General features: G+C 41.8%; 2 protein-coding genes across 2 annotated transcripts; both read left to right on the forward strand.

The window, feature by feature from the left end:
* Positions 1-25,639, forward strand: LOC139740518 (uncharacterized). Its single transcript, XM_071651110.1, has 7 exons — positions 1-14; positions 1,108-1,250; positions 4,268-4,705; positions 5,288-5,485; positions 17,848-19,688; positions 22,555-23,329; positions 25,623-25,639. Exons 1-7 carry the CDS (start codon positions 1-3, stop codon positions 25,637-25,639), a joined length of 3,426 nt encoding a protein of 1,141 aa, XP_071507211.1.
* Positions 25,469-27,975, forward strand: LOC139740529 (zinc finger Y-chromosomal protein-like). The gene has a single exon (XM_071651121.1). It carries the CDS (start codon positions 26,350-26,352, stop codon positions 27,973-27,975), a length of 1,626 nt encoding a protein of 541 aa, XP_071507222.1. The 5' UTR covers positions 25,469-26,349.
* Positions 27,976-27,987: the final 12 nt, after the last annotated feature.

Raw genomic sequence — 27,987 nt, forward strand, 5'->3', positions numbered from 1 at the left:
ATGGTGAGTCCAAGGTATGGCTGTTGTGATGTACACTTGAGGATGTGCCCATTTATATGGTAAAAATATGAGGATTTGGTATCGATGCTCATCACTTGGCATTTGTCAGCATTGAACCTCATTCCCCAGTCGGATGCCCATTTTTCCAGTTGGGATAAATCTTCTTGTAACTTGAGATGATCTTGCTGAGAATTAATTTGTCGATACAGTAAACAGTCATCGGCGAAAAGACGTACTTGGGACTTGACAGTATCTGGTAAATCATTGATATGGCACAAGAAGAGTAACGGTCCGAGGACTGTCCCCTGTGGGACTCCCGAGCTGACATTTGCACAGTCTGACTGTATAGCATCAATGACGACTGACATCTTCCGTTGCGTGAGGAAAGATGTAAGCCAGCAATGTATGGGTCCTTCTATGCCATAATGGGTTAGTTTGTGTAGTAGTAGATCATGTGGTACCGTATTGAACGCTTTGGAGAAATCCAAAATAATGATGTCCGTCTGGGTTTTCTTATCATGGGCTAGAAAAAGATCATGCATTTATCTCCCATTTGTTTTACATTACCAGGAAATTGAAAAATATAGAATAACTCTCAGCCTGTCAAAAAGTCATGTCAAAGAGTCAAGACTGAGTATGTTGACCTCTTTCACCATTTTTAGTCCTCACACGAAATTGGGGTGTGCAGCTTTTTGTTGGTTTTGTGATGCTTGCAGAGACTCCAACCCAAAGCACCTTCTGATCTGGAGATTCTCCCGCCTGAAACCCCTAGCAGACGGGAGACTTCAAGTTGATGTGTGCGAAGCGCGAAGTTCCTCGGGTTCTAGATGCTCTCTGGTGCTATCAAAGGCTTATTTTTTCAACATACAATAGCAATAAGTAAGAAATCCTTTCCAATGGGAGACACGGAGCCAGGGCGGGAGAAATTAAATCTCAAGCGGGAGAACGGGAGATTTTGCAAAAATGGGTTTTCGGCGGGAGATCTCCCGTCAAAAACGGGAGAGTTGGAGTCTCTGTGCTTGTCACATGCGGTCTCATGTCCTGTGCAGTAAAACCTCTCATTCATCTCATGTGATCATAGATTCAGTCCCTTTGCTTTTTTTTTAGTTGCAGACTCCTTTCCAGCATACAACAGATGGACATAGCAGTCTCATGGATTAAGATGGAGGAAGAAGAAGATGACGAAAATGAAGCAGTAGAATATGAATCCCAGTGGAAGGTGGTCTTTATGGACGACATCACTGAAGCAGGTACCGGTACAATATTGTACATTGTGCATGTAAAGTAATTTCTGTGAAACTTACACAGTTTTTGTCAAACTATTGGCCTAACAATAAGAATGCAGGTACGTACACTGTATGAGAAAATATAAGGCGAAGAAAAAAAAAATGTACAATATCCCGACAGACCCTAAAATATCCTTGACCCTAGAGATTTAAAGAAAAAAGCCCTTTGCTATCGCGAATACAATAGCACATATTCGCTTCCATGTGGTCGCCATTTTATCTTATATGAGTTTCACAACTTTAATTTTTCAAAATGCAATTTAGCAACTTGTTTTTATTTCATCCACGTGTGTGTACATTGTGGCAACCATTCACAGGGACAATTCTGCTTTTACCTACTCCCCAGGAATACATCTACAATACTAAAATGTATAAGCATTGTGATCTGCATAATTATGTACTTTTGATCTTCATGAATGGTACCAGTAACTTCTCATTCCAGATGCTTGGATTTAACCCTAATCCCACCCGATTTTTTGAGGGACTTGAAACCACCGAGGGGGCCTTTTTGGCCCCCCTTCAGATCTCGGTCATGGATTGCACGATCCTCGCAACAAAAAAGAATTACGAAGGTAGAGGCCAATGTAATCTACAAGAGTGCATAGTTAGATTTTTCAAATTTTAATTTATGTGTATATTTTATATTAGTTAATTTGTGCTAAGTTATGCCAAAAAATAATAATTTGCCTATAAAATAAAAAATAAAGCTCCAAGTCTTCTAATTTGTGATGAACATATTCTTTTCAATATCCTCAACAGTAATGGTCAATAGCACTATCAGGGTATGCAATTGTGTAACAGGGCAAAAATGAAAAAAACTTGGTGAAAATGCTTTTTTTGTTGTTTGTTGTAGCTGAGTGTTCAAATTTTCATTTCATGTAAAGAAAGAGTCAAAATTTTGCATTAAACTGCGCATAAATTAGCATTTAAATTAGTGGTGTCGAATTACATTGAAATGACTAATATATTGGAAAGATTCATTAAAAAAAAGGAGAATGTTTTTTTCATCTGATATTGCTGTTAGATATTCCTGATAAATATCCCTTTCATTCACCCCCAGCACATAGCCATGACATATCACAAAATATGAATAAATTTCATATTTTCACTTCTCAAAATGGATGATCAATTTTGTAGGCATTATTTTGAATTCAAATAAAACCACTTTTATATATTTTATCATATTTCACTTTTGCCAAAGGGTGAAGAGGCGAAACTTTCAGGAATAGGTAACAGACATATAGTGGCCATTATTACAAATTTTTATGAAATTAGGGCTGGTACTTTGGAAGATATGATATTTTTCATCAAAAAATTATCTGTACAGTTTGACCTTGAATGTGCGCACAGTGTTCGGATCAATTCTCATATTTGTAAACACAGATGGAAGAATGAATGTGAGATTTATGATGACTTGAGTTGATATCCAAGCTGTGACACTCAAACAATGACATATTAAGCCAAAATACCATGTTTTTGCTTATGATATCTTTAGAAATTGAACAAGCATTGAAATATGAACACTGAACACTTATCATATGACCTTCATGCAGTATAACATGGGCTTGTATTGCACTTTTTTTATGCTCAGCAATTTGTAAAAATATAAAAAAATAAGTTCCTATCGCTCAAATTTGCTAAAATTTTCACACAATAGATTTCTACATATGTACAATTCATGGTTAAAAAAACAAGGATATTCAATAAGGGGAAAAGATTCTTTAAAGTAGTCAAATTTACTAGGATACACCTCACTGAAAATACTGAAAAACGGCTGCACTTAATTTGCTCAGCATTTGAAAATGGCTCAAAACTAAAAACTGGCTGAACATTTATTGGCAAACAGCGCACCATATTGTAGTGTGTCTTCAGTACTTTCAGGAAAAGCAGAAAAATAAGCTGTTTCTCCATGTATAGCTGTACAGCATGGGTTAAAAGGTCACAATGTCACAAAAATAAGCCAGCATTACACTCCTACCAGGATGGGACTTCAGACCTATTAACTTTCTCCAGCTGAAAGTACCACTGTTTTTTATTGCATGCAAGCAATGCCAATAAAAAATCCATTAATTTGATACCAAACACATAGGGGTAGACTTAAAATATGGACCTCAAATCTTGATTTTACGTAAGTTGTAAAACGCTTTTTTTGACGCATTACGTGGGTTTTGGGGGACATTTTAGTAATTAATCTTTAATAATTAACAATAAATGAGAAGAAATTAGCTATTGTCTTACCACATGTGATTACTGATGTCTTAGCATGCTGCATGTGAATTTTTAAGTCAGTTGGTGCATTCTTTTAGAAGTTACAATTTTTTAAAGTGAGAAAGTCATGATTGCATACCCTGATTGTGCTTATCACCTAATATTGAAGCAAAAATTCGGCTTCATAATTATTTCTTATCAAATGCATTTTGTTTATTGATTTTTTTTTTACCTTGTTTATGTTGGGGTTTTTTTGTCAAAATTTGTCGTAGAAAGTTTTTAAAGCATAATCAAGCTAAAATAAATTATCAACCATTGAAAGTAAAAATATTTATTTGTATATAAATTCATTGCAAAAACACAATTTATGTTGGATTTGTGCACAAAATCACGTTTTAGGGCAATTTTTGGGTCGACAAACTTTTTCAAAAGGGCGTGGCTTCAAAACAGTGTGCCCGGGAGAGACAAATTTGGTCTCAAAAGTTGCGCGATACTTGAAAGGTCATAAAATGTCACGGCGAGAGCATAACATGTTGTGGAATAATCATGCGAAACATCGAGGAGGGTGGCCAAATGCCCCCCTTGTTGGAATAGGGTTAAAATTGTAATGTATAGTGAATAGTAAAGCATTTATTGCCACGGGAAGTTCACCTTGTCACTCCCAAGAGTGCATCCCATTACTAAACAAATGGACTTTATGATTAACATCTTCATGCATGGTGTCAGTAACTTCTAATTCTTTACAATGTATGTCTTTCAATACCCGCTTCCAGAAGAAAGTGATACCAACCCATGCTCAACTTCCTCAATTCCAAAACTGGAGAAGGAAAGAGAAGTCCTGGTCAAGACTTACAAGCTTCCTCGGCATGAGAAGTGTGGAGAAGCATTCACAAGCAGTGAAGACTTCAGACAGCACCTAACAAGACATGGATCCAGACACACCCAAGAGAGCCCCGCCCCACCAAGTGATGATGGTGATAGGAATGTAACCAACATGCTTTATTCTCAAACCATAAAAGTGGAATCTAGTGACAAAGTGGGTCTGGTCCAAAGGCAGCAACTTACAACTAACCAAGCTGATGGTTTGACAGTCTTTGATGGACCAGTAGATTCCATGTATTCCACTGATACAATTGTCAAGGTTGAATCTTCACTGCCAGGAGACCTCCAAATACAAGCAAGCAACTCTGACAACTACCATGACTGTGATGGTAATGAATTTTGAATTTTTAGCAGCGCAAACCTGGCAAGAAATATATCAAGTGAACTATTAAAAATTCATATTTTTACCAAGGATATCTGCATTCTAATAGTGAAGATGCTTTTAACAATATTCGAAATTAGTTGGGAGAGTGAGAAATCTTGCTTTTCTAAAGAAAATCTCGTATATTTTTTCCCTTATCACCTTGAGCTTGAGGCCTTATTTTGTGAAGATGACTACATTACTTTTTTCAGTGGGAAGAATGATATAAGAAAACAAGCCCTTAGTTAATCCACAGTGCATTTATTTATTCCAATACTAAAATGTATAGGCTTTGTGATCTGCATTGTACTTTTAATCTTCATGAATGGTGCCAGTAACTTCTTATTTGAGATGCACAAATTTAAAGTTGTAGTACAGTATATGATTGATAGTAAGTGAAGCATTTATTGCCAAGGACAGTTCACCTTTTCACTCCCCAAAAGAGTCTTCCATTTTACTGAAATGAATGGACATTGTGATGAACATCTTGAACGAATAGTGCCAGTACCTTCTAATTCTATACAATGTACATATGTCTTTCAATGCTCAGTTGCAGGAGAGTATGGTGCCGACCCATGTTCAACATCCTCGAATCCAAAACTGGAGAAGGAAAGAAAAGTTGTGGTCAGGACTTTCAAGCTACCTCTGTGTGAAGAGTGTGGAGAAGCATTCACAAGCAGTGAAGATTTTAGACAGCACCTAACAAGACATGGATCCAGACACAACCAAGAGAGCCCTGCCCCACCAGGTAATGATGGTGATAGGAATGTATTAAACCAACATGCATTATTCTCAAACCATAAACGTGGCATTTGATGATGAAATGGCTCTGTTCAAAAGGTAGCAACTTGCAACTTTCCAAACTGATGGTTTGACAGTCTTTGTTGGACAGGTAGATTAGATGGCGCTGAGACAATTGTCAAGGTTCAAACAAACACTATTTATTGGGAGGGCGCTGGCCACAATTTGGTATAGACTGGTTTCCAGACCCTTTGCCAACTGGACTCTGCGGCGACAAAATCGGCACCCTGCGGCGGTGTCACCGCCTTTGCAGAAAGCAAATTCCTCCGCAGGACAAAACCACCTATATACTAGTTTTCAGTGTTGAGAGCATTGATATCCTGAATAGCGAAATAGTATGGACAGAGTGTCTGGAAGCCAGACTAAATTTGGTACCACATTAAAGCGCAGTTTGTTTTACGGTGAGAAGAGGCCAAGCTCTGCTGCAGCTCAGCCATGGCCAAGACTACCTCTGGAGCTTGACCAAATGCATGGTCAATTTTTGTACAGCAAGGAATGGCTGAGCCTGGACTTTTCACTCAATATAAACGGGGTCCAAGTTAATCCACAATGCATTGAAATAAAGGCCTAGTTGCATGCTTGAAAATGAAACGTTGTGACTTTTTTGTGTATTTGCAAAAAGAAAAAGAAATATGCTGTGTGAGCTGTTTCTTTTGCAAATTTCACGAATCACAGTTCAATCACGAATTTAACAACACACGAAAATGTACCCATGTGCCATGTAGCATTGAAGGGTGTGCACACTTCTGGTCGATGTGAGGATTTAGCTTTCAATGTTTTGCGAGATATTCAGAAACAACTCTCAATGCTTGACGTGGGTCTCACGCATGCAAAATTTCATCACGATTGCACCACCGATAGCCGAGATCTCGGCCATCGGTGGTGCAATCGCGATGAAATTTTGCATGCGTGAGACCCACGTCAAAATCTAAAAGATTGTGTCATAAGATTTTTTGAAACAAACAATTTCTCATTTTAATTAATTAATTATGCAAATTAAGCTCAAGATCATATTTTAGTCTAATTAAAAGCAATCTGCCCCCCGGATATCTCGGCCATCAGTGCAATCGTGATGAAATTTGGCATGCGTGAAACCCACATCAAGCATTGAGAGTCTTATTTTTGATCTGTAAATCTGTTTCCATCCCCCATCTAAATCCATCCCCCCCCCCCCCCCCCCCCCCCCCCGGTCTGAGCATAGCCAAAAAAAAGCCCAGCCCCTTTAGGGTTAAGTTGAAGTATTGAAAACAGGCTTTGCCCCGTCCACAGCCGCTGCCTCTTCTGCTGTGCCCGTAGATGCCCTGCCGTCGCATCGGGAGCTGCTGGCCGGTACGAGCCATGCTCCCGCCGCGCTTTGGGCTCTGCCTGGGGAGGCTACCATCCTGATTCAGGCGGATGGCCATCGACTTCACCACCGGCCGTAGCCGGCGGTATAGTCTGGCCTCGGTGACAGGCGCTCCTAGGGGGGACTTCCCGTGCCGCCGTCTCGGCTCCCCCACCTGTCCCTGGGCCCGACCCGAGCTTTGCTGGGCTATAATGCACTACCAGTGGAAGCCCTCTCACCAATCTGGCTGTACAGGCAGAGGACCTACAGGTCTCCCCAGAGGACAGGCAGCTACTAGACCTGCTGCTAATATCGTTCTCATAGCATATCTGGAAACAGTCAACTCGTGCAGCCTTGTTCACGTCTCGTCACCAAGACCTAGCACTAGAGTCTCTGGGGTTCTTGGCGAGGTGGAGGGCACAGCTGACCAATGACATGCCCTTTGAGGGCCCTTTTCTGTTTTCCGGGCAGTTCACTCACCGAATCAGGGATGACTTAGCTAGGTGCCAGCAGGCCTGTGAGCTAGCGGGTCAGCTGAGACTCAAGCCACAGCCCTCCCGTCCCCAAGGTTCAGCCCGTCTGCCGCAGGAAACAGTGCCCTGCAGGTGATCGTCACTCCGCAGGTGGTCCACCGCCCCAACCGTGGGCACCGTAGCTGCAGTCGTATAGGCAAATGGCGGGGCTCGACAAGCCATCAAGGGCCACGGTGGCTTTTGACTCCTTGCCCCGAGCGCTACAGGGTCCCCCCCCCCCAGGGGTTGGGAGGCAGCCTTCAGGCCTTTCAACCGGCCTGGGCAGCCATTAGGGACGACGCCTTCGTGCTCTCCGTTGGCGGTGGCTTCTCCATCGAGCTGGCCACCCCCTTACCCTGATTCATCATCCGTCTCTCGTCCCCTCGCTTGCCTCCGCTCATGCGTCAAGGCATGGTGGCTGAGGTCACCGCCTTGTTAGTGTAGGGGCAGTGGAATGGATCCGCGACCACCCTCAGCTTTTCTTTTCACCTATCTTTTTTGTACCCAAGTGTTCGGTTAGCTTTGGTTTGATTCTCAAGCAGATCTGTTGGGCTTCTCCTCGGGTGGTGTTTTGTTTCCGCGCCCTACCATTTGGCCTGAAACCTGCACCGTACCTGTTCACCAGGCTTGTATCGTGCGTGGCGGCTTTTCTCCAGCAACAAGGCCTGACAGTCTTTTGCTACCTGGACGATTGGCTGTTAGCAGCCAGCTCCCAGACCCTGCTCTCTCACCAGTGAACATATCTGCTGAGAACAGTTAAGTTTCTCGGGTTCCTTATAAATTGGGAGAAGTTGGAGCTCGTGCCAACAGTGCCCGACCTTCTTGGGTGCAGTGATCGACATCCCCCAACAGTTGATACGCCGCAGCCCAACGCGGATGGCTACGATCATAGCTGCCGCCCATTGCCTGGACGATGGTGGCAGGTGCCAGCCAGATCCTGGCTTCAGTTCCTGGGGTATCTGACGAGCCCAGTTGATGTATTACCAGACTGCTGACTGCACATGCGACCACTTCAGATCCACCTTCTCAGACATTACCACCGGTGAAGGGACCCCCTGACGAGACTGGTACCCATACCCCCGGTTGCCCGCCTGCTACTCAGGCAGTGGTGCCGCCTGGAGTTTTTGAGCAGGGGCAACCCCCTGCAGCCCCCACAGCCCTCAATCATGATCACCGATGCCTCCCATATGGGTTGGGGCAGTCATTGTCAGGGCCTGCATGCTTATGGGGACTGGTGCCACTCGGCTACCCTCCCTCATATCATTGTGCTGGAGTTCCAGGCCTTTGCCCTTTCCCTCAGCCATTTTCTTCCATTAATATGTGGTCAGGCTGTGTTAGTATGCACGGACAATGTCACTATAGCTGCATACATCAACAAGCAGGGAGGCATGCACTCCACATGCCCGAACGCCTTGGCAGCAAAGCTGCGCAGGTGGTGCGGATGCATGGGGATCTTTCCCATTGCCTCGTACATACCAAGTCAGGACAATCTGAATGCAGACTTTCTGTTCTGGGGGCGAGTCCTCCCCTGAGAGTGGATGCTCCACCTGCAGGTCATGCAACTGCTGGTGTGCTGGCTTCCTCCACTAGAAGTGACCTGTTTGCCTCGGAGCTTAACACTCAACTGCTGAGGTATTGCACGAGGGTGCAGGACCCCGCGGCCTGGAGGCTGGATGCCTTCTCCTTCCAGTGGAAGGGGTTCAAAGGCTGTGCCTTCCCATTGTTCCCATTCATCTCCCACATTCTGTAGAAAGTGAGATGGGACTAAGTGACCATCCTCCTTGTATCCCCTTGTTGGCCAAAGAGGACATGGTTTCTAGAGCTGACGAACCTGTTGGTGGGGAGCCTGAGGCTCCTCCCCACTTGCCCAGACCTGATAGTTCAGCCAGTGTTGGGGACGCGGCACCCTCTGCCGGCCACTCTCCACCTGGCCATTTTCAGGGAATCCGGAACTCAGGCGGGCTTTTCAGACCGAGCTAAAGCATTGGTCGCTCACAGCTGGCGGAAATCCACCCAGGTAGCTTACAATTCCCGTCTGGCTGGATACTATAGCTGATGTGAATCTCATGGGGTAGATCACCATTCGGCACCTCTGAGAGATGTTACAGACTTCCTGGTCTTCCTTTTTAATTAGGGTCTGACCATCTTGACCATTCATGGTTAATGCTCAGCCATTGCGGCCGTTCATACCAGTTTTTGCGGATGGATCGAGGGTCTCCACTACCCCTTCCCTAACAGGTCTAGTCCGCGATTTCTTCCCCCTGGTTCGGAGATTGCTCCCCTCATGGAGCCTTCCTCGGGTGCTGGAGGCTCTCGTTAGGGCACCTTTCAAGCCCCTTGCTGAGGCCTCCCTCAGGGACTTGACCATAAAGACAGTCTTCCTTTTGGCTACTGCCTCTGGGTAGCGCCGCAGTGCCTTGCACGCTTTTTCGATGCTACCGGGGCAGAAAGCACATGCTTTGGGAATGCGTAAGAGTGTGTCTTATTCCCAAGCCTTCATGGCTAAGAATCAGACGATGGGTTCACAGATCTTCATCCATCCGCTCTCAGCCCACTCCTCTATTGTGGAGGATATAGTCTGGTGCTCAGTGCACGCACTAAAGTATTATTGGGCGCGCACCAAGGATCGACATTCCGGTGACCAGCTTTTCTTGATTACGAAGGAGCCATTCTCTCCAGCTTTGAAGGACACATTTTCGAAGTGGATTGTGGCCACTGTCAAAGCTGGGCCGGATGCTCTCTCACCTGGCGTGTCGCCCTGTGCACACGACACCAGGGGGATAAGTGCTTCCTGGCCCTTTCCACAGGAGTGTCTGTTGAGGAGATCCAGAGAGTGGCTTATTGGCGCTCCCTGAATTCTTTCATCTCCGTCTATCTTAGGAACATTCCTGCCAGAGTGCCCTCTTTCTCTCGGGCAGCCCTCCTGTTGGCGGCACAGTCCCGTTTATACACCGCTCTTTGCAGCCAAGCCTCCTGCTTAGTCCGTGTTGTTCTAGCATACTATAACAGATAGGTGGTCAGATGTACTGATAATAGATCATGAGGATCAGGCGTGATCTTCTTATCTACGAGGTACATACGACCACCTATATGTGCGTCCCGGTTGCGGGTGCCCCTTGAAGCGTGGAACTGGAGCAGAGTCATGGTGGATGATGGGTTATGTGCGTACGTCCCGGCGGACATGGGTGGTGTATGGTAGGCCATCAGTATTAAAGATTTATTTTCGATGTATGGGCAATTATAGGAAATAATGGCGTACTATAACAGGTAGGTGGTTGTATGTACCTCGTAGATAAGAGGATCACACCTGATCCTCATGATTGATGCTTGTTGTTTCAAGTTTGTTCATGTAAAAATCAGGGACACTTTACCCCCCCCCCCCTCCCCAACTCCTTTGGGACCCAAGGGAGCGGGATGGGATGGGGGTCCAAATGTGGGCTTATATTTTCATCTTACTGAAAACAACAATGGATTTTTACCAAACTTGGCAAGAAGCATTCCCATGGGGATAAGATTTCAAAGATTTAAATGGGCACCATGCTTTCCTTGGGGGCCTCAGGGGCCTCAGGGGGTCCAAACCTCCTATATTAATGAATATTCAATAATATTGTTCTCTAGTTCTAATCAAAAGTAATAGGGCTTTAAGTCTTTCCCCCCCCCCCCCCCAAGCTGCATAATCCAACATTCTATTAAGTACAGTGTACTTGGCAGTTATTTTTACCAGTGTGATGGAATATGTAAATGGACACCATGCCCCCACATGAAATGAATCATTTGGAGTTCGGGTTTAACATGATAGTACACAAAGACCAAGAACAAATCTTAGAATCACATATACATGTACTCGATATATTCATCTTTCCTTTTAATATCAATGTGCTATTATAATGCTTACCTTTTAAATATCCTTTCCAGCTCAAAACAGCTCAAAAATGAAGCAGTTTCCTGAAAGCTTGTGCAAAGGCACTCAGTTGTCCAACCGACTCCTCACCAGCTCGAATAGAAAGTTACAATGAACTTTGTGCATTTTGGTAAAGTGTCAAACTGCAGGGAGACCAAGAGCTGGACACTGCACAATTACTCCATAGTTTTAGGGTAGCATTCCATTGAATATGGGTGGGTCAATCCATGTCAAATCATCCAGTGCTTGTCACCCGACCCCCTATGATTTTCTTTAAAATCGCACCAAATGTTCCCCAAAGTGTCTGACAAAAAATCCCAAAATATTTTGCCCCAAGGTCAATTGGTTGCTAAGATACAGCCTCACATAGCAACCGATGCGCATTCCAAAATATTAGTTAAAAGAAAATTATGCCTTTTTAGCTCACCTGAGCCAAAGGCTCAAGTGAGCTATTGCGATCGCCCTTCGTCCGGCGTCCGTCGTGCGTCGTCCGTCGTCCGTCGTCCGTCGTCCGTCGTGCGTAAACTTTTTACATTTTCATCTTCTTCTTGAAAACCCCAAGACCGATTTTCATCAAACTTGGCAGGTAGCATCCCTAGGGGGTTAGGAACTCAATTTGTTAAAATGGGCACCATGCCCCACCCAGGGGGCCCCCAGGGGGGCCCAAACCCCCCAAAATTAAGGAATCTGTAAAAATCTTCTTCTCTAGAACCAGAAGTGATAGAGCTAAGTTAATACTCTGAGTTAGTACATTGATGACTGTAGTTTCAAGTTTGTTCATGGCAGAATCAGGGGTGCCCCCCTTGGGACCCAGGGGAGGGGGGGGTGGGGAGGGGTTCTAATGGGGCCTAAATTATACATTTTCATCTTCTTCTTGAGAACCCCATGACCCATTTTCACCAAACTTGGCAGGTAGCATGCCTAGGGGGTTAGGAACTCAATTTGTTAAAATGGGCACCATGCCCCACCCAGGGGGCCCCCAGGGGGGGCCCAAACCCCCCAAATGAAGGAATCTTGAAAAATCTTCTCTAGAATCAAAAGTTATAGAGCTGAGGTAATACTATGAGTGAGTACATTAATGACTGTAGTTTCAAGTTTGTTCATAGGAGATCCAGGGGCACCCCTCTTGGGGGCAGGGGGGGGGGGGTTGGGGGTTGGTTGGGAAGGTCCAAATGGGGGCCTGAATTGTACATTTTCATCTTCTTCCTGAAAACCTCATGATGGATTTTCATCAAACTTGGCAGGTAGCATCCCTAGGGGGTCAGGATCTCACCCCACCCAGAGGGCCCCAGAGGGCCCCAATCCTCCCAAATTAAGGAATCTTTAAAAAATTGGGCCCTTATTGTACATTTTCATCTTCTACTTGAGAATGCCTGGTCAAATTTTGGTAGAGCTGTGAATAATTTAGATTAGTGACTGCGTGAAAGATGAACTTGCGATACTCAGGTGAGCGCTAGACCCGCGGGTCTCTTGTTTATTGATTGTGGTAGCATGGATATTTATGCAAAAGTGTTCATTATCTGGAAATTGGAAGAACTTTATAGTCTTTGCAAGAAAAAGTGACTGTGACGCGAAATTGACTTTTCGTTAACGTGCACGAGGTCACTGAAAATGGTGTTAAATGTTAATTTTGAAAATTTTAATGCATATTAAGGGGCTAATATCTTCCACATTTCATCACCTTAGGTTCTAAAATATTATGCTGTTGAAGGCTTTGACTTGCTCAATAATTTTGAAAAAAATCAGCGGATTCGTGCCCTCCGTTTTTATGGAGAGCGCCCTCAAAGTTGACAAAAATGAAAAATGTGCCAAATTCAAGGTCACGGATCACCCTTCCTCCCACCTAGGAATGGCATCAATTTTACACCATAAAATTTACACCATAAAAACTTTTGTGCTTGTGAAAGAATCACTAGTATGTTATGCCATAAAACACCTGTTGTGTGTGTAATTTGTAGTTAACAAATTTACAGCTATTTTTAGAAGCACTTCAAGGTCAAGGGTATAACATTCATGATCAAATTGACACTAAATCTGAAAGAAGAGCACAAATAGTTTAGAACCTTAATATGTTAGGCTGTCAGCTTTCATAATTCTTGAAATATTGCTGTGTGAAAAGTCTTTCAAAACACGTATTACATACAGTGCAATGAAGAAAATGGAGCGACTTATTGTTTTTCTCAAATTTTGGATTAAATTTCAAGGTCATTATTATTTAATTATTATTTAAAAGTGTTTTGTGGTATATATTACTAAAATATGTATAACAGACTGCCCCTACTGCAAATATCACAGGGCTAGGGCTTTTCATCTTGAAAGCATGGACATTTGAAATGTCCTCTAAACCCAATATGTGATATTACATGGGAATTTGGCTGTTTACAACCATTTTCAGTGGGGTAAATTTACCATTGAACATTTCGGTAGCAAAATTTCTTTGGTAACCCAAGGTAATATAGGTAAATGTCTATCAATACAAAAAAAATTGATGCCATTCCTAGGTGGGATGAAGGGTGATCTGTGACCTTGAATTTGGCACATTTTTCATTTTTGTCAACTTTGAGGGCGCTCTCCATAAAAACGGTGGGCACGAATCCGCTGATTTTTTTTTTCAAAATTACTGAGCAAGTCAAAGCCTTCAACAGCATAATATTTTAGAACCTAAGGTGATGAAATGTGGAAGATATTAGCCTCTAAATATGCACTGAAATTTTCGAAATTAACATTTAACGCCATTTTCAGTGACCTCGTGCACGTTAACGAAAAGTCAATTTCGCGTCACAGTCACTTTTTCTTGCAAAGACTATAAAGTTCTTCCAATTTCCAGATAACGAACACTTTTACATAAATATCCATGCTACCACAATCACTCGAAAATGCATAATTTTCTTTTAACTAATATTTTGGAATGCGCATCGGTTGCTATGTGAGGCTGTATCTTAGCAACCAATTGACCTTGGGGCAAAATATTTTGGGATTTTCCGTCAGACACTTTGGGGAACATTTGGTGCGATTTTAAAGAAAATCATAGGGGGTCGGGTGACAACTTTTCTGAAAATTGGATGATTTGACGTGAATTGACCCGGGTACATTCTTGCCATGAAAAGGGACAATGATGTGCATTATCAACGTGTACAAATGAATTGCTGGTCACACACGTGACCACACATCTGTCACACACGTGACCAGTGGTCATGTGTGTGACCAATTAATTTGCTTGTTATTAATTAAAGGCCCCCTCACACCTGAGCGAATTGCCTGAAATATGACTTGCGATGGCTGGCGAAAGGCATTTTTGGAAAAATCGTTTTCAATGGTAATTGATAGTTCGTACACCTTCTGAACTAACAGTTGCGATTATTCAAATTCGCACGGGATTTTTGAACATGTTTAAAATTTCCCGACGAATTGAAAAATCGTCTGTCATTCGCATCTCTTATTTAGTCTGCGGTAATCGTTCGTTTATCGTTCGTGTGCTATTGTCACGCATAGTCCCTCATCGTGCTTTTGCCAAGGTGGACCGATCTCGAAAGAACTCTAAACTAAGCAACACGATGACTAAATATGACTTGCGCATAGAAACGAAGATACTATGACAAACGTATTTTCGCTTGCCATCTTCTATGCGAAGGGAAACTAAGATTGACTTTTACTAAATTTGAAAGGCGATGCATACACGAAGGCAAATCTAAGAGATACTATGACAAACTATGGATTGCGAAGTGATACGAATACGAGCGAATGACCTGACGAAAAAATTGGCAAATGCTGAGCTGCTCTATGTGACCAGCCACTCACCACGCAACTCATATATTTTTATAAACATTCCACCTGAAAGTTTCAAAGTATCTTCAGAAAAATAGAAGATGCAGCCCGCCTCAGAGTCCAGTATTTACTGGCAATGGCTCAGAATGATATTATACATCAGCAGCTGAACCTTCACCAGTTCATCAGAGGCCGCTTCAGATGGAGACGAGGCTTCAGACGACGTCGTATCTGGAGAAGGACGTAGCTGAACCCTGCCAGAAGAAGGGCTTTTGGAATCTACGACCAGCTGTTGGTTGAGCTGCGAAGAGAAGACCCTTCGACTTTCAAGAAATTTCTCTGCATGCCCCCTGAACTCTACGATGAAATCCTGGAGAGGGTCAGAGGAAGAATCAGGAGGCAGTACACCTGGTACAGGGAGCCGCTGGCTCCGTCATCTTGTGTCTGGCACCAAGTACTCCGACATGCAGTATGGGTGGAGGGTGCCTGAAAACGCCCTATCTGTAGTGGCCAGGGAAGTGTGTCAGGCCATATGTGACGAGTATGCAGATGAAGTCATGACAGCCCCTTCAACCCCTGATGGATGGAAACAACTTGCTGGAGGTGGATTCTACAAGCGGTGGAATTTTCCCCACTGTGGCAGCTATTGATGGCAAGCATGTGGCCATCAGAAAGCCTCCTCTGTCCGGCTCACTATGCTGCAACTACAAGGGCTTTTTAGTATAATCCTGTTGGCTATAGTGGACAGTGACTACAAATTTATCTGGTGCGATGTTGGTGGTAGGTATGATACAATAGGGGAAAGGGGGTAGGTCGAGTCAATTTAGGGGTACGTCAGATTTGTTATCACCTCACCTCCATTGTTGCTGTTTCAATATTTATTTTTTTTTTTTGCTAAAATGACAGCAATTGGGGCAATTCATTTCAGTTTTTGCTTGATACCCTTTTTCTTCAAAAACGTGCTTTAAGAATAATTAATAATATTGGACATTTATTTCACACAAATGATCTTTTGTGTAGAAGCAAAAATCTGAAACTGATTGATTGATTGTATTATTATTATAATTATTATTATTTTATTTGGCAGGAAACGTGCAATACATAATCAATTACAAAGCTCAAAACAATCAATCAATACAATAACACAAAAATACCGTAACACTGAATGCACCTGACAGGAATGCCAGGCGTTGGGCAAGTTAAACTAAATAACTGTAGTCCGCGGACCGCCCTAACCTATATCCCTTCCAGATGCATCCAGCGTTAAAGATTTATGTGCCACTGATTATCATAAAATATTCATAACTGTACTTTTTAGAATCTCTTGCAAAAAGATACAAACTATATAAAAATTTGTTTCATTATAATGTTGGCATTTTTATGTATAAATTTTCAATTGATGAGCTTCCTGACATTATTGCACTTATCTTCATAAGAAATAACTCTTTTCATATCTACCCAACTCGTCATCGTGATGACTGTCACCTTCCACGTACTCGCACAATTTTTGCGAAAAAAAAAACATTAATGTTTACAGTGCCAAAAATACTGGAATCTTCGGGCTGATTTTACTGTTTATCTTTGACGTCCTTTAAATGTAAATGTTGCGTAGATGATTTCTCTGGCCGCACTGAAATCTGGACTGACCTGGGGACCGTTTCATGAAACTTTTTGTCATTGATTTACACTGGCAACTGTTACAAGCTACTGAAATCCGTGCGTCTGATTGGCTGATAGCAAATTTGTCGGTGAAAACCTCCGACGAACTCGTTGATGAAACGCCCCCCTGGTCGCTTTTATACTCCCCGAGGAGCGCACACACACGTACGAGAACGCTTGATCTATATTCTTTTGTCTTCGTTTCCAATCGCACGCCATATCAAACTATTGCTCATTGTTCGTTCGCGTTATCGGGTCATATCAACCCTTCGCTCGCCTTCGGCCGCAATTTACTCAAAGAAGTGAACCGAAAAATCGCTATCCTTCGCATGTCATATTTATCCTTCGCTTACCGTTCGTTAATCATATTTGACTTTAGTTTATAATCGGATGATTTGAAGGCAATTTTATTTGAAATCGTTGAATTCGCGCGCATTTCGTGCGTTTTTCCCATTCGTCCCCCTTCGTCCCCCTACATTCGCTCAGGTGTGAGGGGGCTTTTAGTCTGATACTGTAGGGTGCTTATATTTGGTGAAAAGTAAGATACAATTAAACTAGCTTTTGACATGAAAAAGAAAGTTGATAGTGGTTCAGGTTTTTGATTAGCATAAACTTTTGCTATTTTTCGGTCACGTGTGTGACATTTAGAGATAATTAACTTTTTTTGTTAATTACCTTCTTATGATTTAATAATGTCTATCATTCTTAGGCTAGATATGTTTAAATAGGTGTGGACAAACATGTTTTTACCATTTATTACAGAAAAGAAGTTAATAAACACACCTTTCCATCAGTCAAAAAGGCAAAAATGCTCAATATTTCCTGTATTATCTATGCCTATGCACATATATGCAAATGAGCACAATACTAACCTTAATTCATAAATAAAAATACTGTTCATGCAACTTCAGACAGTGCTCTGTATGATTGCTGAACTCAAAAATTCATAGAACAAACTTTTTTGAAATTTGGTTCACTTTTCAAAGAATGCCCCAATGATATGTCAGATCATGCTACTCATTCTTGTAATTTGTAGATGAAAATCATGAAAGTAATAACACTGATTATAGTTCAAGATAGGAACCATTGTTGCTTGATAATGCAATACAACTAGGTAGTTTCATGTCATTTTTTTAAAATTTCAACAGGTGAAACAAAGAAGCCTGTTCTGAATGGTGATGAGGATTCTGTGTCGCGGACAAGCACTCTCAATAAAAATGAATTCCAGAGAGACCTTTATGAAGCAGGATCCGACCAACATTGCAACTCTGCACGTGTTGCAACTAATGCAAAGTGCCTGGCAATTGCAGGGGTGATGAATGACACGCCATCAGTGGACAGTGAGAAGACTAATACAGCCCCATCAGCCTCAACAGGGCAAGATGTATCAGCAGAGGATAAGGAGGGGCTGGTTTTCCGAGCACTTGGTCTTAGAGAAGAAAGGCTTACACAGGCTGCAGACCCCCAAGAAAAAAATCTTACCAGCCATATATCAAGTGATGCCTGCAACCCAGATTCCTTCAGTGAGACTTTAGGGGAACTCCATCATGTGTCACAGAAGAAGATGAAATTGCACAAACACCAAAGCAAGTTCCAATTAAGGGGTCACAAGCACTCATTTCAGAGAGAAAAGTGTAAAGTGTGTATGAATTTTGTATTAAAGCACAATATGCATGACCATATGAGGGTGCACACAGGGGAGAAACCATTCCAATGTAAAGTTTGTTCAAGGTGCTTCACACAGCAAGGTTCCCTCAAACGGCACATGTGTTTGCATGATCCTACGCACTTTTATGCCAGAGAACCTTGCAAAGTGTGCAGGAAATCTGTAATAAAGCACCATATGAGTGTCCATATGAGGGTGCACACGGGGGAGAAGCCATTCCGATGTAATGTTTGTTCAAGGTGCTTCACACAGCAAGGTTCCCTCAACCGGCACATGTCTTTGCATGATCCTAAGAACTTTAATGCAAAAGAGCAGTGCAAAGTGTGCAGGAAATCTGTATTAAAGCACCATATGAGTGTCCACATGAGGTTGCACACGGGGGAAGAGCCATTCCGATGTAAAGTTTGTTCAAGGTGCTTCTCACGAAGTGAGTACCTCAAACGACATATGTCTGTACACAGTCCCAAGCAGGCATATGATACCTGTAACAAAGATTTGTTTAGTTTGACTATGAGGGCAACCTATCGTGATGTGTCCCAAGAGAGGATGAAATTCGAGCACCAAAGCAAGTTCCAATTAAAGGAAAACAAGCACCCACGACATCTAAGAACAGAGTGCAAAGTGTGCAAGAATTTTATATCTAAGCACGATATGCGTGACCACATGAGGGTGCACACAGGGGAGAAGCCATTCCAATGTAAAGTTTGTTCAAGGTGCTTCACACAGAAAGGTTCCCTCAAACGGCACATGTCTTTGCATGGTCACATGCACACATGTGATTTGTCAAAGAAGACGATGAAATCACATGAACACCAGAGTAAGCCAGCGTTGGAGGAATCCAAGCACTCTTTTGAAAAAAGAGAGCAATGCAAAGTGTGCAGGAAGTCAGTATTAAAGAGATGGATGAAGATCCATATGAGGGTGCACACGGGGGAGAAGCCATTCCAATGTAAAGTTTGTTCAAGGTGCTTCTCACACAAATGGTCCCTCAAACTACACATGAGAGTGCACACAGGGGAGAAGCCATTCCAATGTGAAGTTTGTTCCAGGTGCTTCTCACACAGATGGTCCCTCAAACTACACATGAGAGTGCACACAGGGGAGAAGCCATTCCAATGTAAAGTTTGTTCAAGGTGCTTCACGCAACAAGGCTCCCTCAACCGGCACATGTCTTTGCAAGGTCACATGCACACATGTGATACAACTAACCCAAATTCGTTTAGTGAGACAGTGAGGGCAACCTCTCTTGATTTGTCAAAGAAGATGATGAACTCACATGAAGACCAGAGTAAGCCTGAGGGGGAGGGATCCAAGCACTCTTTTGTAAAAAGAAAGCAGTGCAAAGTGTGTGGCAAATATATAGTAAGAAAAAATATGAAGGTCCACATGAGGGTGCACACGGGGGAGAAGCCATTCTGCTGTAAAGTTTGTTCAAAGTGCTTCTCACGGAGTACGAACCTCACACGGCACATGTCTTTGCATGGTCCCAAGCATAAATATGATAATGGGCCGAATGCATAAAGCAAGCAATTGCTTGTAAGCAATTGCTTCAAGCAAAAGCACAAGCTCGTCCAGCAAAAGGTCTAGCTCAAGCAATTGCTTAAATCCATATGCATAACCTTTTGCTTGTGCCCATACCTTTTGCTTGTCCCGCACAAGCAATTGCTTGCGTTTTCAACAAAAGGAACGTCACGCCTGTGCGAACACAAGAACAAAGGCGAATGTGACAGCATGTATTTGAAAGGGCGTGTGTGTGCGAAACATTTCCTGACATAGCAATAGAGCTATCAAATGGCACTCATAAATGCACACACAGACGCACACACACATCAGACTATACACACACACACGTACTGGCTGATTCCCATCACTGCTTATAGAGATAGCCCGGATCTGCCAGATCTCACGACTATTATAGACTATGAGACTATTATAGGGCAACCTCTCTTGATGTGTCAAAGAAGAGGATGAAATCACATGAACACTAGAGTGAGCCGAAGTGGGAGAGATCCAAACACTCTTTTGTAAAAACAGATTAGTGCAAAATGTGTTTTATTATTATTATTATTATTAATGGTATCTGTATTCAAAAAAATCATTGATTGCAGCCTGAGGCTGAATTACAAATGATTTTACAAAAGTGAAAAATATACATACACAGTATTACATAAATATACAAATGTAAAATTACAAAATCAAAATAACACGCAGGCTCACACAAAAGTGCTTTTTAGTGGGTTCCTCATATTACACGCCAATTATACGTCCTTATCCATTTGTGTAATTTTGGTTCAAACTGACCATTGTGTTAAAAACATTTCTTTTTCAAAATCAAATGGAATATATAATTTGTATGAAATGTGGAATATGGAACACGAATAAAAAAAAAAAAAAAAAAGAACAATTCGAACAAGAAAGAAACTCTCAGGCACTGCATGCACAAAAAATAATGAAAATTTGAATTGACGTGGATCGCTTACCCTAAAGTTTCCAAAATAATCACTGCCAATCAGTACATGAATATTCATTAAGTTCCATGAAATTACATTATAACTTAAACCATTTCCGGGTATGAAAAAAAAACCCAAATTAAGATTATAATATTTTCACTTCATGTAGGACCTTTAACCCTAATGTTTCCAAAACAATTTCTGCCCATCATTACATACATATTCACTTAGTTCCATGAAAGTTCCTCAGACCATTTCCCAGATATATATTTAAAAAAAAAAAAAAAATTTCACTTGACGTTTGACCTTGGACCTCATGCCCCCCCCCCCCCCCCCCCCCCCCCCCCCCCCCCCCGGGAAAAAAACATTCAGTAATACGAATACACACCAAGCTTCAAAATATACCCCCAGCATTGCACAAACATGGAAAAAAAAAACAAAGAAGGAAAAATGTACATTTGACCTTCATCTCTAACCCTAAAATTTCAAACAATCACTGCCAATCAGTACATTAAAGTATTCATTAAGTTCCATGAATGTACATTGTACCATAAACCATTTCCGGGTATGAGGGGAAAAAATGAAATTATAACTTTTCACTTTTTAGTTTGACCTTAACCCTAATATTTCCAAAACAATTTCTGCCCATCAATACATACATATTCACTTAGTGCCATGAAAGTTCCTTAAACCATTTCCCAGATACAAAAAAAAAATATATTTTCACTTGACGTTTGACCTTTGACCTCAAGCCCCATTCCCCCGAGAAAAAAAAACATTAAGTAATATAAATACACACCAAGCTTCAAAATATATCCTCCAGTATTGCACAAACATGAGAGAAACAAAGAAGAAAAAATTTACGTTTAACCTTCACCTTTAACCCTAAAATTTCAAACAATCATTGCCAATCGGTACAGGTATGTTCACCAAGTTGCATGAATGTACCTTGAACCATTTCCGAAATACATAGTCATATATATATATAATACATTTTCACTAAGCCTTTAACCTTAAACCTTTGATGTCATTACCCAAAATATTCTCTTTGTAAGGTAATATAAATACACACTAAACTTCTGAAAGTACTGGTATTCCACAAGCATATGGAAAAAACAGTAAATTAATAAACATTTGTCTTTAACCTTTGACCCTTAAATTCCAAGGCAATCATTACCTATCAATACATACATAATTACAGTGAAACCCCGTTATAACGAGTTCGGTTATAACGAGGAACCGCTTATAACGAGGTGATCGCGTCGGTCCCGTTTTCCTTTACGTGTAAACCTATGGCAGAACGAATCGGTTATGACGAGTTCGGTTATAACGAGATTCCAGTTATAACGAGGACAATTTCGATAAATCATGATAAAGAAAAACATAAGCAATTTGATCGGATATAACGAGGTTCCTTTTCTTGACTAAATTACCGCTTTCAAACACGCGACAAACGAAACATTGAAAACCGAATTCACGCTATCCACGTCATTTCCAGTTTTGCAGAGAACCGTTCTTTCCGTGTTTTCTTCTAAATCATGCGATAAGACAGAAATGCCTTCTGATGTTCCTACTGAATTATTAAACATAATCATTCGATTTTCTTTTTCGCGAGAAACGTGTGCGTGATATTAGGTCAGTCCACAGCGCAACGAGAAAAAAAATTAGATAACGCATTCTAAAACTCTTCATGTAGCGACACTTTGTGTGATATTTGTGACAAATGTTGTCTATAATTGTCTCCTTTGTTGTCTATGATTAACTCCTTTGAAATAGATGATGCCCTGGACACCAGAGTCCAATGTGGAGCTGATGCTGAGAAAAGTTTGGCATCAGAGGCATTCAGTCAGACACAGTCTGGACCTGGGAAACTTAGACCACTGGCCAAGGTCCTGAATGTGTGTGCCAGAACAGACACTTCTGTGGAATGCAACTCTGGGTCTCATGGGAATGTGCCTTTGATCCGTGGTGAAGAGTGTCGTATTTGTGGAGGCCGTTTTGCCAATCTTGCAAGACACATGCAGCTACATGAGGGGCGAAAAATATGGCAGTGCAAGTGGTGTTCAAAAGACTTCTGGACAAAGTTAGGCCTGAACAAGCATGCGAGAATAGTGCATCCTGAAGAAGTACAACTACATTTTGGGCAATCCATTTACAAGTATGAAATGTGCGTCAACGAATGGAATCTTAACAAGCACAAGAAACTGCACTCGCAAGAAACCCTTGCCCGGAGAAATATGTCGAAGTGTGAGTGCAGTTCCAGGTGCTTTCCACATGGCTGGAATCTGGAAACACACAGGAAGAGCCAAGTTCTCAAACATGATTATGTACACGCTCATAGACATGGTGAAGTACAGAATGGTGTGCCAGAGCAGTTTCCAAAACCCTCCGTCTGCCACATTTGCCGGAAGTCATGTGGAACACCGTATAGACTCAAGAAACACATGCTCATCCACAATGAAGAAGCGGATGCCGAATCATGCCTAATATCATTCCCCCTACCTTCAGGCAGAGGCAAGTCAAGTGTTCTTTTATCATGCAAAAAAAGTGAAAATACGTAAAATTGTCTATATATATATTTTTTATTATCATTCTACACATGTGACATCACAAGCTGCAGTTAGTCTTTTCATCCAGCAGTGACTGAGCAGAAAATTAAAAAATCATACAAGTGCGTTCTGAACGGATTGCTCAATTTTCCTCAAACTCCCACTGTATGATGGATTCTCTTGTTGCATTCACTCAATGTGCATGTCTATGAAGATGGACCTAAAAGTTACATTGATTGTGCTTGGGATACGATACGGCACACGACATGGGTACCTACTCTGTCCCGTGCAAGATCTCATGATTCCAAATTAGCATGACTGTACAGTGTTGGGGTAATCGTTAATGACCCAACACTGTACAGTCATGCTAACTTAGAAACATTGAAGTGCACATTACTTGTATATGAGACCAATCTGAAGCAATGATTTTTACACAACAATAGATATAGTGTACTCTGAAATGAATCCTACAAGGATTGGAACGGTCATCCCCCAGCATTCCTACTTATTTCCTCTGATCAGTTACTAGCCATCCCCTTTAATGAGAATACGTAATTGGAGCTGTTTGCCTCATGACATTAGACTTGAACTTACATTGTATACCTCTGATAGTCGTGAGTGTTGTGACTTTTATAATACTGAGAAAGAAGTTGCAGCATAAAACAATTTCAGAGACTTTTCAGGGTAAAAAAAAAGTTTCAAAACATTTTTTTATGCCTCCGCCACGAAGTGGTGCAGGAGGCATTATGTTTTCGGGTTGTCCGTCCGTCCGTACGTCCGTCCGCTTTCGTTTACGCGATAACTTGAGTAATATTTACTGGAATTTTACCAAACTTGGTCCAAGTATGAAGTATGATGGGGCAATGATTTGATTAGACTTTGGGTGAAATCGGCTAAAGGTCAAAGGTCAAAGGTCAAGGTCAAATCATGAAATTGTATCCGTTTACACGATAACTCAAGACTGGATGGAGCAAATTTCACCAAACTTTCTTGGAGGATGATGTATGATGGGGCAATTACTTGATTAGTTTTTCACTGAAATCGGACGGAGGTCAAAGGTCAAACATCAAGGTCAAATCCTAAAATTATCTGTTTACGTGATAACTCAAAACTGGATGAAGCAGCTTTCACCAAACTTGGTCCAAGGATGATGTATTATGGGACAATTAGTTGAGTAGATTTTAGTGACATTGGCAAGAGGTCAAAAGTCAAAAGGTCAAGGTCAAATGCTAAAAATGTTGCTATTTCCCCCATATCTATGCAATGCCCGCAGTTATTTTCTTGAAACTTAGTGTAGACATGTACTACTGCGTAATGATTCTCCAGAGAGAGTTTCATGTCATAAGGTCAAAGGTCAAAAGGTCAAAGGTTAGGTGAAAATGTTGCAATATCACTTTTCTCGCAACTGGTTCAATGTATCTTCATGGAATTTGGTACATATGCATGTACTGACTGGCAGGGATTATCTAGGAAATTTAGGGGTCATGGGTCAATAGTCAGGGGGTCAATGGTCAAGGTCAACTCCTCAAAATATTACTATTTCCCTCATATACTAGTATATGCAATGATTGCATTATTAGTTTTAAAATTGAATATATGTACATGTATTACTTAATGGAGATTCTCTTGGAAATTTCCAGCTAGAAGGTCAAAGGTCAAAGGTTAAGGGTCAAAGGTCAGGTTTAAATTTAAAAAAAAGATATATTTTGTACTGTAATTACACTCTTTCTTCATACCTTGAAAATTATACTCAATGCATAAACTTAAAATAAGGTCGGTCAGAAGTCAAGTAAAAATTTTCAATTCCCCAAATATGTGTACCTGCACTCTTTAATAGACAATTATAGCAAACCCAGTTCGTGGAAAGTGAACATTCAAGATATTTCTGACAAACCTGTTATTTCGATATTTTGTCAGTTATGTGAAACTGTCATCACACATTGTGAAGACATTGTACTATACACCTATTGGGAGAATCATGCATTATGGCGGAGGCATCAGTCGCCATAGTGACATTTCTAGTTTCTGGTCTCGTCCTTTACGGCAGATATTTTCTTTTCTTATAAGATATGCCTGTCAACTTAATTTTTTCATTTTTTTTTTTTTTTTTACATGATTATGTATACTTCTCCTAGATAACAATCACCATGATGAAGTCTAGTATAATCAGGCGCCATTTACACTATTTTTCAGGCCACAAAGGCCTCTGAAATGTCCTGTATACAACATGTAATTATCTTTGACTTGCCCTCTTTCAGAATTTGCTCTCAACTAATTTATGTCTGACAACTTTTTGTTGGTTTTGTAGTACGTGGGTCTAATAAGTAGGAGGTTTTCCACACAATGCTGCACAAAGAATGTTGATGCACACAATATTTGGTTGTTCTACTGCCTTTTCCTGATGATATGTCAGATCATGCAATTCATTCTTGTATTTAGAAATCTTTCTTTCTTAAAAGATGAAAATCATGAATGTAATAACACTGATTATAATATTAGGGAGGGACCATTGTTGCTTGATAATGCAATACAAACTATGTAGTTTCATGTCATTTTTTTATTTCAACAGGTGATACAAAGAACCCTGTTCTGAATAGTGATGAGGATTCTGTGTTGCGGACAAGCACTCTTAGTCAAAATGAATTCCAGAGAGACTTTTATGAAGCAGGATCCGACCAACATTGCAACTCTGCACGTGTTGCAAGTAATGCAAAGTGCCTGGCAATTGCAGGGGTGATAAATGACACACCATCAGTGGACAGTGAGAAGACTAATACAGCCCCATCAGCCTCAACAGGGCAAGATGTACCAGCAGAGGATAAGGAGAGGCTGGTTTTCCCAGCACTTGGTCTTAGAGGAGAAAGGCTTACACACGCAGCAGACCCCCAAGAAAAAAATCTTACCAGCCATATATCAAGTGATGCCTACAACCCAGATTCCTTCAGTGAGACTTTAGGGGAACTCCATCATGTGTCACAGAAGAAGATGAAATTGCACAAACACCAAGGCAAGCGGAAGTCAAAGGGACCCAAGCACATTCCTGTAAGAAAACAGTGCAAAGTATGCAGAAAATCCACATCAAAGAATAATTGTATGCATCACCACTTGAAGGTTCACACAGGTGAGAAGCCATTCCGATGTAAGGGTTGTTCAAGGTGCTGCTCACGAAGTGGGCACCTCAAACGACATATGTCTGTACATGGTCCCAAGCAGGCATATGATACCTGTAACCAAGATTTGTTTAATTTGACTATGAGGGCAATCCATTGTGATGTGTCGCAAGAGAGGATGAAATACGAACACCAAAGCAAGCCCCAATTAAAGGGACACAATCGCGCATATCTAAGAGAGCAGTGCAAAGTGTGTGACAATTTTGTATTAAAGAACAATATGCGTGACCATATGAGGGTGCACACAGGGGAGAAGCCATTCCAATGTGAAGTCTGTTCAAGGTGCTTCGCACATAGTGGGTCCCTCAAACGGCACATGTCTTTGCTTGGTCCCAAGCACAAATATGATAATGCTCACCTGGATTCGTTTAGTGAGACTATGAGCACAAGCTCTCTTAATGTGTCAAAGAAGTGGATGAATTCAAATGAAGACCAAAGCAAGCCCCAGTCAAAGAGACGCATGCGCAAGCAAAAGCAATGCAAAGTGTGCGGGAAATCCATATTTCAGCACAATATAAAAGCCCACATGAGAGTGCACACGGGTGAGAAGCCATTCCGCTGCAAAGTTTGTTCAAAGTGCTTCTCACAGCAAGGTTCCCTCACACGGCACATGTCTTTGCATGATTCTAAGCACTTTTATGCCAGAGAGCAGTGCAAAGTCTGTGGGAAATCTGTATTAAAGCGTTATATGTGGGTCCACATGAGGGTGCACACGGGGGAGAAGCCATTCCAATGTGAAGTCTGTTCAAGGTGCTTCGCACATAGTGGGTCCCTCAAACGGCACATGTCTTTGTTTGGTCCCAAGCACAAATATGATAATGCTCACCCGGATTCGTTTAGTGAGACTATGAGCACAAGCTCTCTTAATGTGTCAAAGAAGTGGATGAATTCAAATGAAGACCAAAGCAAGCCCCAGTCAAAGAGACGCATGCGCAAGCAAAAGCAATGCAAAGTGTGCGGGAAATCCATATTTCAGCACAATATAAAAGCCCACATGAGAGTGCACACGGGTGAGAAGCCATTCCGCTGCAAAGTTTGTTCAAGGTGCTTCTCACAGAGATGGTCCCTCAAACGGCATATGTCTACACTTGGTCCCAAGCACAAATATTATGAGAAGGCTATCCCATATTCGTTTAGTGAGACTGTGATCACAAGCTTGCTTAATGAGTCAAAGAAGTGGATGAATTCAAATGAAGACCAAAGCAAGCACCAATTGAAGGAACCCAAGCAAAAGCAGTGCAAAGAGTGCAGGAAATCTGTATTGCAGAACAATATGAGGGTCCACATGAGAGTGCACACAGGGGAGAAGCCATTCTGCTGCAAAGTTTGTTCAAGGTGCTTCGCAAGAAAGGACTCCCTCAAACGGCACATGCCTTTGCATGGTCCCAAGCATACGTGTGATAACATTAACCAGGATTGGTTTAGTGAGACAACAACATGAGCACAACCTCTT

This window comes from Diadema antillarum, unplaced genomic scaffold (genome assembly GCF_040938485.1).
Source record: "Diadema antillarum isolate AM-2024a unplaced genomic scaffold, OU_Dant_1.0 scf00000030, whole genome shotgun sequence".
Taxonomy (NCBI): Eukaryota; Metazoa; Echinodermata; class Echinoidea; order Diadematoida; family Diadematidae; genus Diadema; species Diadema antillarum.